Here is a 16,324-nt window from a genome sequence, read left to right as displayed (position 1 = left end):
GATCATGGGCAGAAAGCCTCAGTTCAAACTTTGCTTAAATCATTTTCATTTTTTAAGTATTTGCCAGTGGTGTTCCAGGCACTGGGGGAATACATCAGTGAACATGACAGACAAGGTCCCTGCCTTTCTGGTGCTTGCATTTTAATGGAAGAGACTTTAGTGAAAGATTTTAGAGAAATAAGCTGCAATGGTAACTTCTGTGAAGAAAGGAAAGCAAGGCTGTCTGATAACGTGACCAGGAGCCTAGTTTACTTTGGCTGGGCAGTCTCTCTGAAAAGGACATTTAAGTTGAGACATCAGTGATGTTGAGGAGGTAGCCATGAGAAAAATAGCAGGGTCAAGGGAAGGAAGAGGCTAGGAGGGTTCCAAAGGGACAGTTAGTGCAAGTTTCCTGAGACTGGAACACGCTTGTTTATGTGGGAATATTGTTCAAGTCAGGCGAGCGTGGTGTGGAATGAGATCACAGAGGTAGGCAAGGGCCAAATCATTTGTATACTCATAGGCTGGGGTGGGGAGTTTGGGTCTGAAAGCAACCCACTGAGCTTTCCATTAACTGTTAACATTGATTTTATTAAGGAATAGATTAATACTTAAGAAAACAGAATCTGCAGAGCAAGAATATGTGCAGGAGTTAGGCGTATATAAGGTTGAGAAAATGAGACACTTCAAGACCAAATGAGCGTTGTGAATTCTAAACCGATGGAGAGTTGTCATTTCAGAACTCTTGCTTGAGGCTTTTTGCTCAAATTGCTGCTCCATTTTTGCCTCCTGGTTGTGTATCTCTCTCACCTTGGTGAGGTACCTGGCATGTGGTAACCAGTATCTTAAGATCTTAAGATGATTCTGAAGATGAGATCGTTTCAAAAAGCTAGAGTCAGCAGGGTGCGGTGGCTCAAGCCTGTAATCCCAGTACTTTGGGAGGCCGAGGCAAGAGAATCGCTTGAGCCCAGGAGTTTGAGACCAGCCTGAGCAACATAGGGAGACCTCATCTCTACAAAAAATACAAAAATTAGCTAGGCGTGGTGGCACATGCCTGTAGTCTTAGCCACTTGAGAGGACTGCTTGAGCCTGGGAGATTGAGGTTGCAGTGAGCCATCATCTTGCCACTGCACTCCAGCCTGGGTGACATAGTGAGAGTCTATCTCAAATAATAATAATAATAATTTTTAAAAATTTAGTGATCCTAGGCCAGGCATGGTGGCTCACGCCTATAATCCCAGCACTTTGAGAGGCCAAGGTGGGAGGATCACTTGAGATCAGGAGTTCAAGGCCAGTCTGGCCAACATGGTGAAACCCTGTCTCTACTAAAAATACAAAAATTAGCTGGGCATGGTGGCTCACACCTGTAATCCCAGCACTTTGGGAGACGGAGGCGGGTAGATCACTTGAAGTCAGGAGTTCAAGACCAATCTGGCCAACATGGTGAAACCCTGTCTCTACTAAAAATACAGAAATTAGGGGTGGTGGCAGGCATCTGTAATCCCAGCTACTTGGGAGGCTGAGGCAGGAGAATCACTTGAACCCAGGAGGCAGAGGTTGCAGTGAGCTGAGATCGCACTACTGCACTCCAGCCTGGGCAACAGAGTGAGACTCTGTCTAAAATAAATAAATAAATAAAAAAACTTAGCCGGGCATGGTGGTTCGCACCTGTAGTCCCAGCTACTTAGAAGGCTGAGGCAGGAGAATCGCTTAAACCCAAAAGGCAGAGGCTATAGTGAGCTGAGATCACGCCATTGCACTCCAGCCTGGGTGACAGAGTGAGACTCCGTCTCAAAAATAAATAAATAAAATAAAATAAAATTTAATGATCCTAGAATTTATTTTGAGAGCATTAGAAAACACAGATAAGTATAAAAACCAGTATCAAATCAACTTTACTGATCAAGCTCTGCTTAGGATTCTGTTTCCTCCATTTTCTCTTTTCCATTTTATTTGTTGAACAGGAGAGTCACCAAAAAGTAGAGAGCAATAGAAGGAGGAGGAGAATAGGATTCACATGTATTGAATGTCTTTTATACACCAGGTAGCACTAAGCTCTTAACATATTTTATCTCATCTAATAGATACAACACTATGAGATGGAAATTATTCAGCTGCTGATATAATGGAGATCCCAAGAGATCAGAGTGACTTGCCCAGGGTCACAGAACCAGTAATAGACCTGAGTTCAAATTCTGCCTCTATGTGGCCCATAAGCCTATGCTCTTTGCATTGTAGCATATGTTTTATTTAAAATAGCCTTTCCCAATTATCTTTCCCAAAATTTAACAGATGTTAGGCACAAAAGGTTCCCTAGACAGATCTCTTTGGGAAATGCTGGGTTAAACACAGTAAGTTTTCTTACTACAGAATTTCTCAGTGCCTTTAATATGGACGTACACCTTGTGATCCTCCATGAGAGAGTGTGCTGCATTTCCTAACTTCACTGGACATGGAAACTTTTTCCATCCAACTGGCAGAATCAGAGTTCCGTGGGGCCTACTTTGGGGAAATCCTGCACTGAAACAACAGGAAAATGGTCAAGAGACAGGAAGAGGCATTTTCACCTTGGAGAACGCTCACATGACTGATAAATATATGAAAAGATCCTCATCTTCATTAGTAATCAGGGAAATGTAAATCAAATCCATGAGACTGGCGAAAATTAAAAAATCTGAAAATACCAAGTGTTGGGGAAAAGATAAATTAATAGGAACACATGTGGCCGGGCACAGTGGCTCATGCCTGTAATGTTAGCACTTTGGGAGGCCAAGCTGGGTGGGTCACTTGAGGTCAGGAGTTCAAGACCAGCTGGGCAACATGGCAAAACCCCATCTCTACAAAAAAATACAAAACTTAGCCAGGCATGGTGGCTCACACCTATAGTCCCAGCTACCTGGGAGGCTGAGGCAGGAGAATTGCTTGGACCCAGGAGGCGGAGCTTGCATTGAGCCAAGATCGTGCCACTGCACTCCAGCCTGGTGACAGAGTGAGACTCCGTCTAAAAAAAAAAAAAACCACGTACGTTGCTGGTGGAAGTGTAAATTGGTATAACCATTTTGGAAAATAATTTGGCATTGTCTCAAACAGTTGATTGTTCATATGCTCTGTCACTAGCAATTCCAGCCACTCCTAATTACAAGCTTTAGTCAGGATACATATTCAAACATGTTTATAGTAGCACAGTCCATAATAGCAGAACTGAAAAACAACCCAAATGAGCCATCAAAGTTGGAATTGGATAAACTGAGATATATTCATGTGCTGAATATATTATACAGCAGTGAAAATGGGTGAACTACAGTGAAATACAACAGTATGGCCAAATCTTAGAAATTTAAAAATTGATTAAATTAGAAATGGAATTTGGTGACAGGGCTTAATTTTGCTTGACTAGGTTCCTCTTATTGCCAGGGTAAGTGGTGAGGGAGACAGAGCCCACTTGAGGGTTTCTTTCCCCATCAGCAGCATCAACTGTTTTGAAACCACATACAGCCAATAATCTCAGCTCCTGCCAATAATCTCAGCTACTTGGGAGGCTGAGGCAGGAGGATCAATTGAGCCCAGGAGTTCAAGGCCACGGTGAGCCAGGAACTCACCACTGCACTTTAGCCTGAGCGACAAAGAGATAACCCATCTCTTAAAAACAACAGCAACAAAACAACAAACAAACCAGAGATACACGTGAAACGTCAGCCAACAGGGTGGTAGATTAATCTCACTGGCTTGGGCCTGGGTCCTGTGCCATGTACTCACGTTTTGATTTTTGGCAAGTCACATAATCTCCTTGGCCCTCGTTTTTGTTAGTGAAAAGTGGAGATAAGATCTGTCCCGGCTACTTGACTGAGCCATGGAGGAATCATGTGCAATTTGGAAGTGCTCTGGAAAGTATACTCTGGTCATCTTACAGGTATAGAGCACCGTCATCTTTATGGTTTCCTCTGCAGAGCCTCTTCCCAAAGAGTTGTTCAAGCACCGCCTTTTCAGAACACTCTCAGCTCGTGCTCTTCTGGGTAGTGCTGGGTCAGGAGCCTCTCATACTTTCACAAAGGACTATTTCTGCCTGGAGGTCAGGTTTATGAGTGCAGCACATGAAACATGAGCTGGCCCAGGTTTCTCCATTTCAGTTAGATGTGCATCTGAAGAAAGAGAATCTAAAAGAAAAGCAGTCACAGTCCCTAAATCATACACATAAATTTAGGTGTGGAAGAAGGAAACAGTCCATTAAGCTGAAAGAAGAGCTCTTGGTCTGCCGTGTGTTTTGCACAAACTCAGACATGGCTGGACACCTTCCTCTAGGACCTTAGAGGCCAGAGTTGTGACACATCCTAAGTGGCTGGACTCCAGCTTCACTCACAGCACACGTGGGCAGGAACGAGGGAGCAGGCCATGTCAGCTGCCTGGACGATGCCTGAGACCTGACAGCTCTGTGCCTTGCCTGCAGCTCAGGGCATCAGGGTTCTCCCACTTCACTTGGAAATGTCAGGCAACGACTGGCCCGGGCTCTTGGTTTGCTAAAGAGGGGGCTACTCCTGGCCACATTTTCCCTAGAGCAAGATTCAGCGTTTGACCTTTTGGGATCTTGTGGTCAGGACCTTAAAAATAGGATCCTAATGCATCAGGAAATTCATGAGAACCCCTACCTCTCCACCTGCTTCTCTTTTCCAAACATGCTTTCATTCTCTAGACATCCCTTCTCCAAGTGAGCATTTCATAGCTTTTAGCAAATGCATTGATTGTTGGAAAGGACAAGCAGATTAACATTTGATGGGAACAGGTCCTTGTCTCCTCATTTGTAGACAACCCTAACACTTGCTCTGATATTAGTGCTGATTACTACCCTGAATGTAGTGTTTTGTTTCTCTTCAAATAGTGCTGGCACTGCGTCGGGATTTGTGTGTGTGTTTAGATGCCAGTCTCCTCGTGGGTCTGAATTACCACCTTCACCCCACTCCCATCCCACCCCCAGTTTTCTCTACTAACCTATTTTTCTTTTTCTTTTTTAGACCAATGATGCGAGCTCAGAGTCAATAGCATCCTTCTCTAAACAGGAGGTCATGAGTAGCTTTCTGCCAGAGGGAGGGTGTTACGAGCTGCTCACTGTGATAGGTATGTGCAGGGGCCGTCCTTACTCTCCTGCTTTCTGCTCCAGGGGCTGCTGCAGCTTTCTCAGCAGCCCCAGATGTGTGTACGGCAGAGGCCATCCACTAGTTAGGAGGATTCATGGGCACAGACTTGCTTCTGTGGGTCTTCTCTGTTTATTTCTGCCAAGTATGGGAAGAGATCAAACTTCCAGGAAAGAAGCTCTTTTGCCATCTTTCCTTTGTGGCTGCATGTTTCCGATGTCCTGGCCATAGTGAGTCAGAAAGGTTGGCTGAGAAGGAACTGATGAGAGAAAAATCAAGAAATGTGAGCCATGAACATAACAGTTAAATTCTGCTGGGAAAAGGAAAAAAAAAAAAGTAACAGTCGTGAAAAATTTAACATTAAGTTTCTTTTGAAATCAAGTCCCTTTTTTAAAGGAAAATTTTCTTAAAACCTTTTGTTGTTCTTGTCCTTGCGTATGGCATTCCCTTTTTCTTTTAGGCAAAGGATTTGAGGACCTGATGACTGTGAATCTAGCAAGGTACAAACCAACAGGAGAGTACGTGACTGTACGGAGGATTAACCTAGAAGCTTGTTCCAATGAGATGGTAACATTCTTGCAGGTAATAAACCATGAGTATGTCACATGGAGGGAGGGTGGGCTCTTGGCTCTGATAGGAATTACAAGGAATTACAAAGAAATGAAGGGAGACTAAACGTTCGGAAGTTATGGAAGCTTTCAGTGGAGAATCCTGGCCATTTGGCACTAAGGATTGGGCTGAAATGCTGCTCAGCCTAATTTATATTTCCCTTTTCTTCTCCAAACACTCCCTTCTGGCTTTTTTATTCATTTATTTATTATTTAGAGAGAAGCTAAGTAACTTGCTCATGGCAGAGGCAGGATTCAAACCCAGGCCATCTTGTTCCAGACACAAGGCGCCTGCCCTGCCACCAGTGGCCATCTTCTGGCTCTCAGCCTCCTGTTTGCCTGATGTTCCTTTCTTTTTCTTTTCTTTCTTTTTTTTTTTTTTTGAGACGGATTCTCACTCTGTCACCCAGGCTGGAGTGCAGTGGCACGATCTCGGCTCACTGCAACCCCCACCTCCCGGGTTCAAGCGATTCTCCTGCCTTAGCCTCCCGAGTAGCTGGGACTATAGGCGCACACCACCATGCCCGGCTAACTTTTGTATTTTTAGAAAAGACGGGGTTTCTTCATGTTGGCCAGGCTGGTCTCAAACTCCTGACTTCAGGTGATCTGCCTGCCTTGGTCTCCCAAAGTGCTGTGATTACAAATGTGAGCCACCGCATCTGGCCCCTTTTTTTTTTCGAGACAGGGTCTCATTTTATTGCCCTGGCTGGAGTACAGTGGCAGGACCACGGCTTACTGCAGCCTTAACCTCCTGGGCTCAAGTGATTCTCCTGCCTCAGCCCCCCAAGTAGCTGGGACTATAGGCACACCACACCTGACTAATTTTTGTATTTTTTGTAGAGACAGAGTTTCACCATCTTGCCCAGGCTGGTCTCAAACTCCTGAGCTCGAGCAATCAACTCACCTCAGCCTCCCAAAATGCTAGGATTACAGGTGTGAGCCACTATGCCCAGTCCTGACATTCCTTTCTATTCGAGAAGCAAGTAGCCACTCTCTCATTAAACTGAGAGAGGGGGCAGGCATGGTAGCTCATGCCTGTAATCCCAACACTTTGGGAGGGCAAGGCAGGGAGATTGCTTGAGCCCGGGAGTTTGAGATTACACTACCAAACTCCAGCCTGGGTGACAGACTGAGTCCCTGGCTCAAAAAACAAAACAAAACAAAACGGAGAGAGACTGTGAGTCTAGTAAGTGCCTGGGAGTTAGACTCTCCTTTCCTGATGCCAGCTTAGATTCAGGGCCTGGAGCAGTTTTCCTTCAGTAGAGTTCGTTGCAGCCCCTCCCCTCCTTCATTTACAACTTTTTCTGAATTGGTGGTTACCTGATGGTGCTCTAGGACCTGTTCATCTGTTCATAGTAGTTTGGTGGGTCTGAGGATGGAGCAGAAACCAGTCTCAGCTGGCCTTCTCCTCCATCAACTGTGTTTTCTTTTTCTTTTTCTTTTTTTCTTTATTTGAGACAAGGTCTGGCTCTGTTGCTCAGACTGGAGTGCGGTGGTGCAATCACAGCTCACCACAGCCTCAACTGCTCAGGCACAGGTGATTCTACCACTTAAGCTTCCTGAGTAGCTGGGACTAAAGGCATGCACCACCATGCTCAACTAATTTTTTGTATGTTTCATATAGATGGGGTTTTGCCATGTTGCCCAGGCTGGTCTCCAACTCTTGGGATCAAGTGATCCGCCTGCCTCGCCTCCCAAAGTGCTGGGATTACAGGCGTGAGCCACCATGCCCGGCCATGTTTTCTTTTATAATAGAAACATAGTTTTGGGCTGGGCACAGTGGCTCACGCCTGTAATCCCAGCACTTTGGGAGGCCAAAGCAGGCCTAGGCAACATGGCAAAACCCTGTCTCTACAAAAAAATAAAAAAAATTAGCTAGGTATGTTGACGTCCACCTGTGGTCGCAGCTACCAGCGAGGCTGAGGTGGGAGGATGACTTGAGCCTGGGAAGTTCAGGCTGCAGTGAGACGGGATCACACCACTGCACTCCAGCCTGGGTGACAGAGCAAGACCCTGTCTCAAAAAAATAAAAAAGAAAACATTTTTTGGCCAGGTGCAGTGGCTTGGTGGCTCACGCCTATAATCCTAGCACTTTGGGAGGCTGAGGCAGAAGGATTGCAAGAGCCCAGGAGTTTGAGACCAGCCTGGGCAACACAGTGAGACCTTGTCTCTACAAATAACAACAACAAAATATTTTTTGTTTTCTTATCTTAAAGAGGAATTCTCTACGTTGGCCCTTGAAATTGAGATAAGCTTATAACTTCAGAAGTCTTCAGTCAACAGTTTGCCTTCATCATCTCTGAGTCGGTGTGCTGGCACCCTTTGTTGTTGGCAGTTTCCCTATCTGGCAGAGGCAAAGCAGTGCTGGGTCCCTGCAGAGGCAGCAGGGCCTTGTTTTTCCTATGTTGGCAGGCACCTGCTTAGGCTGTTCCCATGACTCTGAGAACACCCAGAAAGTGCCAGGTCCCCCTATTGTCCATGCTGCCATCTTTGTGTTGAGCGGCATCCTTCAGTGCCATTTGGTTCTGACTTCAGCTTCATCATTGCTTCCAGGGCGAGCTGCATGTCTCCAAACTCTTCAACCATCCCAATATCGTGCCATATCGAGCCACTTTTATTGCAGACAATGAGCTGTGGGTTGTCACATCATTCATGGCATACGGTGAGTGGGAAAGGGTTCTTGGTAGAAAGGGGTTATTGGGACTCTGTTGTCAGATTGCCTGTGTTTTCCTCCTCCATTACCTTTCACTGCCTCCATGCAATCCTTTTCTGCAGGTTCTGCAAAAGATCTCATCTGTACACACTTCATGGATGGCATGAATGAGCTGGCGATTGCTTACATCCTGCAGGGGGTGCTGAAGGCCCTCGACTACATCCACCACATGGGATATGTACACAGGTGCGTTCTTAGGCGGCCTTTCCCATGATTACAGTGGGTAGCTATACCCCTGAGCCTTCAGGTAAAGTGAAGTTTGACTGAAGTTAATGAAGCCAGAGTTTAAAATCAAGGATCTGGATTCTTGCTGAAGATCTCTTTGCTCTGAAAAGAAACAGGGCCCAGCGCAATGGCTCACGCCTGTAATCACAGCGCTTGGGAGGCCAAGGCGGGTGGATCACAAGGTCAGGAGTTTGAGACCAGCCTGGCCAACATAGTGAAACCCTGTCTCTACTAAAAATACAAAAATTAGCCGGGTGTGGTGGCACGTGCTTGTAGTCCCAGTAGCTGGGACTACAAGCTGAGGCAGGAGAATCGCTTGAACCTGGGAGGCAGAGGTTGCAGTGACTGGAGATCACACCACTGCACTCCAGCCTGGGTGGCAGAGTGAGACTCTTGTCGGAAAAAAAAAGAGAGAGAAGGATCTGGATTCTGACCTTGCCACTGACTTGGGAGATGGTCACTTAGCCTGTTAGTGCTGAAGCCACTGACTTTCTCTTTGCTGAGCAGCTTGGTCCTGAGTGTTGTGTGAGAGGAACATCTGATGTGGACCTTTGTACTCCACTCTCTGCCTCCTTCTTTCTGTGCCCCAGAGTCAGTCTTATGCTGAAAGACCAGGGCGAAGACAGATAGCTTAGTAGATAGTGTCAGGAAATCAGCTCATAGTAGGGAAAATGGTAAAACTGGACCCCTACCTAACTCCTCATACAGAGAAGGACTCCAGCTGGATTAAAGGCTTCTATGTAAAACGTGAAACTGTAGACTTAAATAGAAGGAAATGTGAGAAAATGTTTTTGTGACCTGAGGCATGTAATAATTTCTCAACATTTTAGAAGCACAAAACATAAGACAAAAGATTGATGAATTTGATTAGATCAAGAAGATTTCTATCCAATACAAGATACCATGAAAAAGGTTAAGAAACAAGTGACAGAGCAGATGATATTAGCTTTGTCACCACAGGAGATTAGTAACAGGGAAATCTTGCAAATCAACAAGAAATGGACAGCAAAGCAAGAAAAATGGGCCAAAGATATGAAGTTTACAAAAGAGGAAACCCCAAGACAAACCCATCATAGGAAGAGCCACTCAAATCTCACAATCAGAGAAAAGCAAATGAAAAACAAGATGTCACCTTATACACATGAGACTGGCAGCGGTTGGGAGGCTGGACGAGTCCCAGTGTGGCAAGGACGGGGAGCCTCCTGTCCAGGTGGTGGAAGATGCCCGGTGCTGCCAGTCAGGGTCACGGAACCAGAACCATCAGTGCCACTTCTGGATGTACACCCTAAAGAAACCCTCGTGCAGACCCATCAGGGGATATGTTTGGATGTCACCATTCACACGTGTGTTGGTTAGGGGTAGTGTGAGTGTCTGTCCCCAGAAGGATGGATGAGTAAAAGTGTTAGATCTCTTCCCAGAACCAAGGTGACAATTAGAAGCAAAGATGAAAGGTACACAGCTAGCAACACAGATGTGTCTGGAAACTACAGCCCTGAGTGAAAAAGGAAGAATGGGATGCGGAACACAGTACCCCTAGGTACACTTTACAAGAGTCCTACAGATAAGAAGTACAGATTAAAAGCATTCGTAGGAGGTAGGGCAAGAGGTGGTCTAGAGCATACAAGAGCACTGAACAGTCCCAGCACTCTGGGAGGCCAAGGTGGGTGGATCACCTGAGGTCAGGAGTTCGAGACCAGCCTGGCCAACATCGCAAAACCCTGTCTCTACTAAACATACAAAAATTAGCCGGGCATGGTGGCAGGTGCCTGTAATCCCAGCTACTCAGGAGGCTGAGGCAAGATAATCACTTGAACCTGGGAGGTGGAGGCTGCAGTGAGCTGAGATCGTGCCATTGCACTCCAGCCTGGATGACAGAGCTAAATAAGCTTTTAATCTGGTGATATGTAAATGGAGTCATGCTATTTTATGTAGATTTGAAGTTTTTCATTAAAACATAGTTATAGCTGGATGCAGTGGCAGCACTTTGGGAGGCCAAGGGGTGGATCTCTTGAGGTCAGGAGTTCAAGACCAGCCTGGCTAACATGGTGAAACCCTGTCTCTACTAAAAATACAAAAACTGGCTGGATGTGGTGGCATGTGCCTGTAGTCCCAGCTGCTCAGGAGACTGAGGCAGGAGAATTGCTTGAACCTGGGAGGCAGAGGTTGCAGTTAACTGAGATTGCGCCACTGCACTCCAGCCTGGGCGACAGAGTGAGACTCTGTCTCAACAACAACAACAACAAGAACAAAAAACCTGGTTATAGGCCGGTCACGGTGATTCACACCTGTAATCCCAGCACTTTGGGAGGCCAAAGCAGGCGGATCATTTAAAGCCAGGAGTTCAAGACTGGCATGGCCAACATGGCAAAACCCCATCTCTACTGAAAATATAAAAATTAGTTGGGCGGGCCCAGCGCAGTGGTTCACACCGGTAATCCTAGCACTTTGGGAGGCTGAGACAGGTGGATCACGAGGTCAGGAGATCGAGACCATCCTGGCTAACACAGTGAAACCCTGTCTCCACTAAAAATACAAAAAAAAAAAAAAAATTAGCCAGGCGTGGTGGCGGGTGCCTGTAGTCCCAGCTACTCGGGAGGCTGAGGCAGGAGAATGGTGTGAACCCGGGAGGCGGAGCTTGCAGTGAGCCGAGATGGCGCCACTACACTCCAGTCTGTGCGACAGAGCAAGACTCCGTCTCAAAAAAAAAAGAAAAAAAAAATTAGCTGGGTGTGGTGGTGCACACCTGTAATCCCAGCTACTTGGTTGGCTGAGGCACAGGAATTGCTTGAACCCAGGAGGCAGAGGTTGCAGTGAGCCTAGATTGAGCCACTGCACTCTAGCCTGGTGACAGAGTGAGACTCTATCTCAATGAAAACAAAAACATGGTTATGTATATGTAAAATACACATATACATGTATAACACACACACACAGGAGAGAGCTGGCCAGGTGGAGTGTGTGAAGACCAAAAATTTGTAGCAGGAGGGGCTCCTGCTCTCCATGACACCCTCCCCGCTTCCCCAGGAGTGTCAAAGCCAGCCACATCCTGATCTCTGTGGATGGGAAGGTCTACCTGTCTGGTTTGCGCAGCAACCTCAGCATGATAAGCCACGGGCAGCGGCAGCGAGTGGTCCACGATTTTCCCAAGTACAGTGTCAAGGTTCTGCCGTGGCTCAGCCCCGAGGTCCTCCAGCAGGTCTGTGTGTGGGCCCAGAGGAGCTCCCCTACCCAACTCATGATTCCCAAGGGAGCCTTCAGGCATTGCCTGGAGTCGGGGGCTCTCAACCTCCCAGTGGGGTAAAGGGGTTCCTGGAGGGAGGGAGCCCTCAGCGTGGGCAGCGCCTGTCCACTGCAGATGGATGTGGTTCCTCCCAGGGGGTCCTAACCTCTACTGGATGCAATTTCAGCTCCCTTTAGGGACCCTTGGCACCCTATGAGAAGAGTGAGCATTTTGGAAATGTTTGCTGCTCTCTGGATCCCTGTGCTAAGCAGGGGCATGGGGCTGGCACTTCCTGCTCCTTACAGAGCATCGCCAGTTGCAGGTGGTAAAATACCAGTTAGTCTTCAGTAGCACAGGCAAGGAGAGTCATTAGCAGCAGGTCCTGATGTGGGGACAGCCATCCTTTTCCTCTCTTTAGTTCTACCCTTTTTCTAAGAACAAAGACCAAATGGGGTAATCTGTGGCCTTTTTTTTCTGGCTTAGAATCTCCAGGGTTATGATGCCAAGTCTGACATCTACAGTGTGGGAATCACAGCCTGTGAACTGGCCAACGGCCATGTCCCCTTTAAGGATATGCCTGCCACCCAGGTAAGCCTGCCGCCCATCGGTTTCCTTCTTGCCTGCTTGCCTTCCACAGATGTTCGTTGAATAGCTCTCACACTCAGGACACAGACCAGGAATACTAAGATGAAAGACCCTGTCTTTTCCTTCAAGAAGTCCCACCCAGTGGGGGATGGTGACCTCACTGTTTACTTCCTGTGGCAAACCTGGTGGTAAGGGAGGCCAGCTTGGGAAGGGGAGCCCGGGAGCAGGGGTGCAAATGGAGGCCCACACGCTACATGTCTATTTAAAACATATACATTAAGCTAACTAGTTTTTATAAATGCATAAAATATGTTCTGTCCTCCTACTTGGATAAATATACCTGGAAGGTCAGTTTCTAATTTAGAATTCCCACAGTTCTCAACCGCATTCCAGCTGACACCTTTGGAACCCCCATTCTGTAAGTTCAGCTTCTGTTCATGCCCCTCCAGATGCCTGTCCTTTGGCCACCCCTAGGATCCAAGGGTGCACAGTCAGTGGCACAGTCTACCCTTGGGAAAACAGACCCAGGGAAGAGGCTTATCCAAGCCTCATTAAATCCAGAAAATGGATTTGGGGTCATTTGGGCAAGGATTACCTGGGTCCCAGCTACTTGGAGTGTGGTCTAGAACTGGGAGGGGCAGGATGCAGGCTCTAATTAAGCCACTTCCGGAACCCACAGGCTGCTTGCCCGGTGGTAGGGGCAGCTGGAGGGTGGCCAGAGTGCAGCCCCCCAGAGCAGGGGCCCAGGGAAGTCCTGGGAGGAGGCAGCCTTGAGTTGGAAGGCAGACAGCAGTCACCTGTGTGGAGGAGGAACTAGGACACTCTTCTCGGCAGACAGCAGCATGTGCAGAGACCCAGTCTAGAAAAAACAGATCTGGAGAACAGCAAGGAGGTGTAAATGGTATAAATGGCCAAGGTGCAGTGCTTCTTGGGGGCTGCCAGGTGACAGGCGCAGAAGGAAGCAAGGGTACATTGTGAAGGGCTTTGATGCCACTTTAGAGCACTGGTTCCTGTCCTAAAGCCTGTGGAGCAGTGCTGAGGATTCTAAGCACAGGAGTGACAGCATAAGATAGCTCATTTACAAAGACCACCCCGGCAGATGGATTAGATCCGTAGCTCAGTTAGGCGGGTATGGAAGTCTATGTGAGGAATCTAGGAGATCTCAGTAAAATAATTCAGTGACAGAGGATGCTCAGGAAAGAAAAGGTGACTGAGGAGGAACAAGAAGTCCAGGCCTAGAAGCAGCACCATCCACTAGAATTTGCTGCAGCGAAGGAGGGCTTCTGTGGCTGCACTGTCCAGCGTGGGAGCCATGAGACTGTGTGGCTGTCGAGCATTTAGAAGGTGACCAGTGAGACTGTGGGACTGAATTTTAAACCTCATTTAAATCGAAATAGCCACAAGTGGCTAGTGGCTATCACGTTAATGCAGCTCTAGAGCAATTTCCAGGTTTCTGGCTTGGACAGCTTATGCGGTCATGAGGACTTCCACGAGGACAGCAGTCCCAGGTGGGGCTGGTTTTATATGTGTTGAGTTGGGGTACTTTGGAACAGCCACCCAGCCTGGCCTCCCCTTGGGCATCTTGCTCCCGTGTGGCCTGCTGCAGAGACAGCCCAGGCTGTGGCACTGCAGGGACTGCCTCTCAGACCTCATCGGATCCACCTGGGCATGGCAGACAGCTGGGCTTCAAAGCAGGTTCATCTGACTGCTCCTTCCCTCTAGGGTGAAGACTCTACAGTAAAAGGAATTTGATGCCTTGTAAAGGGAGAGCGGAAACTGTGAGCCCTGCTTTCCAGCCATGGCGAAAGCGGGTACTTTTGTGCAACCCCTCTCCTTTCACGTTGGCCTGGCTAGGGCGGAGCTGCCACGCCAGTGACCAGCGTTTCTTTGGGAAAATTGGACTTACTGCACTTCCACCTTTTCCACTCTTCAAATGATCACATTTGCATATTGGGAACAGTGTATTTGTGAAGAGACTCTCAGGCCTTCCAGGGACCCCCCCGCCCGCTACAGCCCAGGTCCTGGTTCTGTCCTCCCCAGATGCTGCTAGAGAAACTGAACGGCACAGTGCCCTGCCTGTTGGATACCAGCACCATCCCCGCTGAGGAGCTGACCATGAGCCCTTCGCGCTCAGTGGCCAACTCTGGCCTGAGTGACAGCCTGACCACCAGCACCCCCCGGCCCTCCAACGGCGACTCACCCTCCCACCCCTACCACCGAACCTTCTCCCCCCACTTCCACCACTTTGTGGAGCAGTGCCTTCAGCGCAACCCGGATGCCAGGTATCCCTGCTGGCCTGGACCTGGGCTTCGGGAGAGCAGAGGGTGCTCAGGAGGGTAAGGCCAGGGTGTGAAGGGACTTACCTCCCAAAGGTTCTGCAGGGGAATCTGGAGCTACACAGAGGAGGGATCAGCTCCTGGGTGTGTCAGAGGCCAGCCTGGGGAGCTCTGGCCACTGCTTCCCATGAGCTGAGGGAGAGGGAGAGGGGACCCGAGGCTGAGGCATAAGTGGCAGGATTTCGGGAAGCTGGGGGCACGGCAGTGATGCTGCGGTCTCTCCTCCCCTTTCCCTCCAGGCCCAGTGCCAGCACCCTCCTGAACCACTCTTTCTTCAAGCAGGTATCGTAGCCCCTTCGTTCTGGTTCTGGTTCTAGTTCTGGTTCTAACAACTCACAATCCCTTTAGCTTTCTCTCCCCTCCCTTTGAATGAGAGAAACTACCCCGCTTCCGAAGCCCCTGAAAGACACTGCTCCTTCCTCTCATGGAGTTGGCTCCGACAGCCCATCTGCCACCAGGCCATGGTTCCTTGCCCCATGGTGTCCTGGGACCCACAGCAACAGGATCTGTCACCCACCTCTCTCTTCTCCCCCAGATCAAGCGACGTGCCTCAGAGGCTTTGCCCGAATTGCTTCGTCCTGTCACCCCCATCACCAATTTTGAGGGCAGCCATTCTCAGGACCACAGTGGAATCTTTGGCCTGGTAACAAACCTGGAAGAGCTGGAGGTGGACGATTGGGAGTTCTGAGCCTCTGCAAACTGTGCGCATTCTCCAGCCAGGGATGCAGAGGCCACCCAGAGGCCCTTCCTGAGGGCCGGCCACATTCCCGCCCTCCTGGGCAGATTGGGTAGAAAGGACATTCTTCCAGGAAAGTTGACTGCTGACTGATTGGGAAAGAAAATCCTGGAGAGACACTTCACTGCTCCAAGGCTTTTGAGACACAAGGGAATCTCAACAACCAGGGATCAGGAGGGTCCAAAGCCGACATTCCCAGTCCTGTGAGCTCAGGTGACCTCCTCCGCAGAAGAGAGATGCTGCTCTGGCCCTGGGAGCTGAATTCCAAGCCCAGGGTTTGACTCCTTAAACCCGAGGACCGCCACCTCTTCCCAGTGCTTGCGACCAGCCTCATTCTATTTAACTTTGCTCTCAGATGCCTCAGATGCTATAGGTCAGTGAAAGGGCAAGTAGTAAGCTGCCTGCCTCCCTTCCCTCAGACCTCTCCCTCATAATTCCAGAGAAGGGCATTTCTGTCTTTTTAAGCACAGACTAAGGCTGGAACAGTCCATCCTTATCCCTCTTCTAGCTTGGGCCCTGACACCTAAGTCTTTCCCACGGTTTATGTGTGTGCCTCATTCCTTTCCCACCAAGAATCCATCTTAGCGCCTCCTGCCAGCTGCCCTGGTGCTTTCTCCAAGGGCCATCAGTGTGTTGCCTAGCTTGAGGGCTTAAGTCCTTATGCTGAGTTAGTTTCGTTGTCAGAACAAATTAAAATTTTCAGAGACGCTGCTGGAGAATGGCATTGTGTCTGCGTCAGCTCAGGGGCTACAGGCTGCTTCCTGGTGTGTGTGCTTGCAGGGATGGCCATGCTGCC

At 48.5% G+C, this 16,324-nt stretch overlaps 1 protein-coding gene across 17 annotated transcripts in view; it reads left to right on the top strand.

Moving 5' to 3' along the window:
* Positions 1-16,239, top strand: part of STRADA (STE20 related adaptor alpha) — a 39,884-nt gene extending 23,645 nt beyond the window's left edge. For 6 of the 17 annotated variants that reach the window (XM_054669859.2, XM_054669863.2, XM_063798102.1 and 3 more), the window contains 8 exons: positions 4,986-5,088; positions 5,566-5,687; positions 8,267-8,375; positions 8,489-8,612; positions 11,676-11,847; positions 12,355-12,459; positions 14,497-14,738; positions 15,328-16,239. In XM_054669859.2, coding sequence (XP_054525834.1) covers positions 4,986-5,088; positions 5,566-5,687; positions 8,267-8,375; positions 8,489-8,612; positions 11,676-11,847; positions 12,355-12,459; positions 14,497-14,738; positions 15,328-15,439 — 1,089 coding nt within the window. In that variant the 3' untranslated portion in view covers positions 15,440-16,239. 17 annotated transcript variants of the gene reach the window in all.
* The last annotated feature ends 85 nt before the right edge of the window (positions 16,240-16,324 follow it).

Source organism: Pan troglodytes, chromosome 19 (assembly GCF_028858775.2).
Source record: "Pan troglodytes isolate AG18354 chromosome 19, NHGRI_mPanTro3-v2.0_pri, whole genome shotgun sequence".
NCBI lineage: Eukaryota > Metazoa > Chordata > Mammalia > Primates > Hominidae > Pan > Pan troglodytes.
The sequence above is the reverse complement of the archived record's forward strand: the minus strand, read 5'-3'. Positions and strand labels throughout refer to the sequence as shown.